The sequence below is a fragment of the Penaeus japonicus genome, unplaced genomic scaffold, assembly GCF_977035675.1.
Source record: "Penaeus japonicus unplaced genomic scaffold, GWHDUDI00000001_assembly GWHDUDI00000009, whole genome shotgun sequence".
NCBI classification, from domain to species: Eukaryota; Metazoa; Arthropoda; class Malacostraca; order Decapoda; family Penaeidae; genus Penaeus; species Penaeus japonicus.
The window spans coordinates 4,792,149-4,797,148 of NW_028234411.1; the positions used below are offsets into that span (position 1 = coordinate 4,792,149).

The window sequence follows — 5,000 nt, forward strand, 5'->3', positions numbered from 1 at the left end:
AGGTTGGGTAGGATCGGGTCTGGCTGATTGCAGGATAAAGGATAACTTGCAGGATTGCAGGGGACGTTAAGGGACCTTGTTGGGACTGGAGGACAACCGATGACAGTTCCTTTGGTTAGTTGTGGTTGGGCAAGGATGGTTGGGATGCCCTTTTGGGGCCGTAGGGATTGAGGTTTAAGGATGCAGGATGATCGCAGGTTTGGCAGGAAAGGAATCCAAGTTTGGAGGATATCAAAGGTGAATAAGGACGGGGTGTCAGGATGGCTTTTCCAGAATGTGAGAATGGAGGCCTCGATCATTCTCAATTCGCGAAAGGATTTCAGGTCAGGGGGATGGAAGGACGTTCTTCAGGATGGGATGGGTGGGTTGCAGGATCTAGCCGAGGATGCAGGGCAGGGATCGCAAAGGATAAGGATAAAGGCGTTGTAGCATGATGGAACTAGGTATATGAACCGTCCAAACGCTCTTTTTCGAACGTCAGGATTGTAAGTGGTATCCTCTGAGTAACGATGATATTAGTAATGCTAATGCCATAGCAGGGAGTGGGACAGGATCGGGATCTGGGGTCATCGGCATACGAAGCTTCCTCAGGCTTCACTCTAGGAGTAAAGACTGACAGGAAGCTCGGGTGAAGGTCTTGATGGGTTAGGATGAGGGGTAAGGACTTTTGAACCTACCCAGGATTTTGGAAATCCGGGAGGAAAAAGACTGTCAACGTGTCTCCTTATCATAAAGGAGACCGGAGACGATTGAACTGGAGGGCAGTTAGTGGGTGGGGGGTCAGGAATGCATGTGGCATGATGGAGGGGGGGGGGGGTAGCCTGACAAAGGAACTCAAGTAGTAAAACTGGTGGTTAGACTTCATCCATTAGACGGGGAGAGCAGCAGGACTCTGGGGTATAGGACTTGGGATCGACAAATGTGACAGGGCAGTGGGAGCAGACAAGGATACTGGGTCTGGGCAAGGATGCTGTTTCTGGCTAAGGGCATGGTTAGTGCGTCGCATTCAAGCACTGGGGAAGGAAAGGCAGGGCGACACCTGCCGACGTCGACAATAGGATATTTGACGGACCAGTAGGATGGGGAGCTTAGGATTTCGTTCATAGGGAAGCACACGTCTTGGTGAAAATACTTTCTTCGGAGGAACTGCGTGGCTTGAGACACCCACGAACAGGATTAGTTTTCTCTACGGGGTATTTCAGGTTAATCGGACACGAACATGTTATAAGGACGGGAATGTGGAAAGGGGGAAGCTGGCGTAATGAGATGGGCATTGGAACCTAAGCCTAAAGGGGAGAAAGAATGAACAGCATTATGTACAGAAGCGGGGAGGGGGGGGAGGGGTCACCTATCTAACCGTGATGAGCTTGGTAAGGATAGGGGCGAGGGGGAGGATAGGCGCCGGGAGGAGGAGGACGAGCATAGGATGCGTGGGGAGGGGGAGGAGCGTAGGGGCGGGGGTGAGGTGGGTGAGGGTGGGGATGGGAGTGAGCAGGAGGAGGAGGAGGAGGAGGAGGGGGAGGAGGAGCAGATTTGCTGACAGGAGGAGTGGGCTTGAGGTTCTTGGGTGAGCCTTTGGCGGCTGCTGCTTCCTTGGTGCCCTTATCGTGATGGTGGTGGTCGTGTGCGTGCTTGCCATGCTTGTCGTGCTTGGAGTGTGCGAGATTGGCCAGTTCCTTGGCCGAGTGCACTTCGTAGATGTGATGCTCTGGGTCTTGGCCATACTCGAAGACCAGACTGTGCGGGTAGATCACCACCTGGTCGTCGTCCAGCTTGGGACGCCTCACAGGTAGATGAGCGTAGACGTCATTGGGGCCACCGTCTCCTTCGGGTGCCTTCGCCCTGGGGGAGACACTGGGTTGACGAGCTGGGGTCGAGTACGTGGGGTCCAGTACAAGGATATGCGGATGTGACTGGACCCCGTCTAAACCTTTTGCTAATCCTGATACTATGTTACCCTACTTGAAAATGACTGGAAACAATTCTAAAAGTTGATTACTACGATCTTCATTCTGCAAAACAACTCTGATGGAGACTTAAAAACAAATTCCGTAATGGAAGGATTTTTTTTCTTAAATACACTTAAAAAAACAGACTAAAGAGGCTGAAGAGAGAGAATTTAAAACAAGAAGAAGAGAGAAATGACCTTAAAGACTAAAATGCAACCTTACTTTTCCTCACACTTCACTCGAAAACAAACCCATACTTAGCCAGCTTAGGAAATCTCCTTTTTTTGTCGGCCAGAATAAGGTTCCTTCCCAGAGGCCGTGTCTGTTGGCTCGTCAAAGGGAACCGTCGGAGGCCGCAGAAAACCTACGGTATCTCATAGCCAGAAAGTTTAGTGAAGTAAGAAAAAATGGATTTATTGTCCTTTCGATTTGAGGATGAAAAGACAGGATACGGAAGAAAAGTCATATTTGGATAATTATGGTTGAAAATATAAAGGTGAATAAAGGAGAATCATATCAAGACTTATACATTAAAAAAAAACAGATGTCAAAGTTGATACAACTATATAGAAGAAAATAAAAAAAAACTATCCCATTTGCTTTGGATCTAATATACTGCCAGAAACTTCCGATGAAAATCATCATGGAATAAATAAGTAATAAGAAAAGGCACAATGAAGATGACGTATTCCCCGAAAGAATACAAATGAAGATAATCTATAGAGAGGATTGGCTAGGTAAGGCAGGTTGAAAGGATTTGGCTGAGGAAACGTTAGGATAAGGATAGGATACTCTGCAACAGGGATGATACTTGAAATTCTATGTCTTTGGGATATGTTATTGATCTCATTATGGTTGATTTTTTACGGTGGTTTAGATTTTTTTTCTTTTTCTCAAGAATAATTTTGCTTTTCTGCTAACTCCTTCGCAAACATCTATCTTCGAAATTATCGAATTGTAATGAATCATTTTGGGAGTTCAGAAGATTCATCAGAATGATTGGAAAATCGTGAACTTAAATGAAAGATTAGATTAAAACAAAGCATTTCTTTTTTTTTCATTTGCAAGTCAAGTCACCAGAAAGAGGACAGAATGTAATATTCTTCGTCAGGTTGGAAAAGGAGGGTTGAAGGGGATACAAAAAAATAAGGGGTAACGGTGTGCTATCAAAGGAACAGGAAGGATTAAGGAAGATAAAGGAAGGAAGTGATGAGGCGAAAGGATGTCCAGACACTCCTTAGCCTCCGAGAAGAGGGATTTGCATCCTAGGATCTCACAGTTAGGATTTTGGATAAAGGGAAATATAGGTGGAAGGATAAGGATATCTCATAACGTGGGGGAAAGGAAAGGAGATAAAATGAAAAAAAAATACTGAGAAATTATGGTGCAAAAAAAAGGAAAGAATCACTTATAAAATGAAAGAAACAATATGGTAGATGTTGATGGTAAATAATTATTGACAGAGTGAATTAAGTGGAAATTTAAGACGTGTAATGAAAGAATGTGAAAGAATTGAGAGGATGATTATACAATCGTTTCCCCTCGGAAGAAAAAAAAAAAAAGTCTTAACAGGAAAAACAAGAAGGGAGACGAGAAAGAAAAGTAAAAAAAAAAAATAATAATGATAAGAGACAAGAGATAGATAGAAAGAAACAAAAGACAAGAAGAAAAAAAAGGAAGATAAAAGAGAAAAAAAGAGAAGAAGAAGAAGGCAAAAAAAATCTTCCGAATCAACGAAAGAAAGAATAAAAGGGATGTGATGATATGAAAGACGCTTGGAGAGAGACAAAAAAAAAAAAAAAAAAAAAAAAAAAAAAGAAAAAAAAAAAAAAAAAAAAAAAAAAAAAAAAGTCAGGACTTCCAACTTCTAATGAAAGGTCATGACCTACCTGACATTCTCGCCTGGAAGATAGCCGTGGAAGGGTACGCTCTCTGCTGCGCTCTGTGCCTGCGGAGCTTGCAGGACAACACTCGCAAAGCCAACTAGCAGTACTTCCTTCCACTGTGGGTGTAGGTTAACCAAGAAGAGAGAGAGAGCGCTGGGTTAAAAGGGGTTCTGGAAGTAATATATTCATTTTTGCTCTATATAAAGATATTTTACATATATATAAGGGGTTCTAGAGGTATTGCATTTATCTTTGCTATATTTAAACTAAATCATATATATGTATAGATAGATACGTATATGGATTACTGATCGATATGAGAGAGAGAAAAAAATAGTTTAATCTCTTTCGTTTCTTCCATAATTCCTTCTCAGAAAGAGATAAAAACAAATACCCAAACAATGAATGAACTAAGAACAAAATAAAAGCGGAGAAGGTACAAGGACGCGGCGTTTTTTTAAAGTATTATTTTGATGCACGAAAGAGCTTAAAGGGAAACCGAGCGGCGCCAGAGTTTGATCACGTGACCACCAGAGGTCACTCGAGAGGAAAATGAGGGACGATTTCTGTTGATCGCGGGAAAAAAATACTAGCCTTCAGACCGGCTCATTATGAGGCGATTGCTCAAGATAGCATTCCATGATATGGGTCTATCATCCGATTCGTGCATGAGGAAAGAATAGATGAGGAAATTTGATCAACTGTATCAACGCATTTCATATCGGGTCAAACGTAAACAAAAACAAAAAAAAAATGATACTAAAAAACCACCCTCACTCATTTAATTTAATCATCAATGACTTTCAAATAGCTAAAGGACACTCAGAAAGCTTCAGGAAGAATCCGAGGCATGACACAAGCAACGCAAGCAAGCAGTATTTGCGGAGAGCGAGCCACTTGGCGTGCCTTTGAAGGACGAAGAATCAGCTGACCGGCGCTTTCGGAAATCCTTCCTTAACTATTCGTATGCAATGTTGCCTTCGTGTGAATGGTGCATTGCATATGTAGGTATGCTTGTGTGCATGTGTGTGTCAGGAGCATTTATGCGTGCGTGTATGTGTGTACGAATGTATTTACGTTTGCTATTTTCTAACAGAAAGTGTTTACGGATATGTATATGTATACGTATGTATGTATGTATGTATGTATGTATGTATGTATGTAT

At 42.7% G+C, this 5,000-nt stretch overlaps 1 protein-coding gene across 1 annotated transcript in view; it reads right to left on the bottom strand.

Annotated features, from left to right (window-relative positions):
• The window catches only part of LOC122247514 (uncharacterized), a 6,727-nt gene that overhangs the window by 656 nt on the left and 1,071 nt on the right, over positions 1 to 5,000 (bottom strand). Inside the window, exons 2-3 of the mRNA XM_043006831.2 lie at positions 3,839 to 3,951; positions 1 to 1,842 (exon numbers count right to left, since the gene is read on the bottom strand). The exon at positions 1 to 1,842 is cut by the window's left edge and continues 656 nt beyond it. Coding sequence (XP_042862765.2) covers positions 1,353 to 1,842; positions 3,839 to 3,951 — 603 coding nt within the window. The 3' untranslated portion in view covers positions 1 to 1,352. The remainder of the gene's footprint in view (positions 1,843 to 3,838; positions 3,952 to 5,000) is intronic.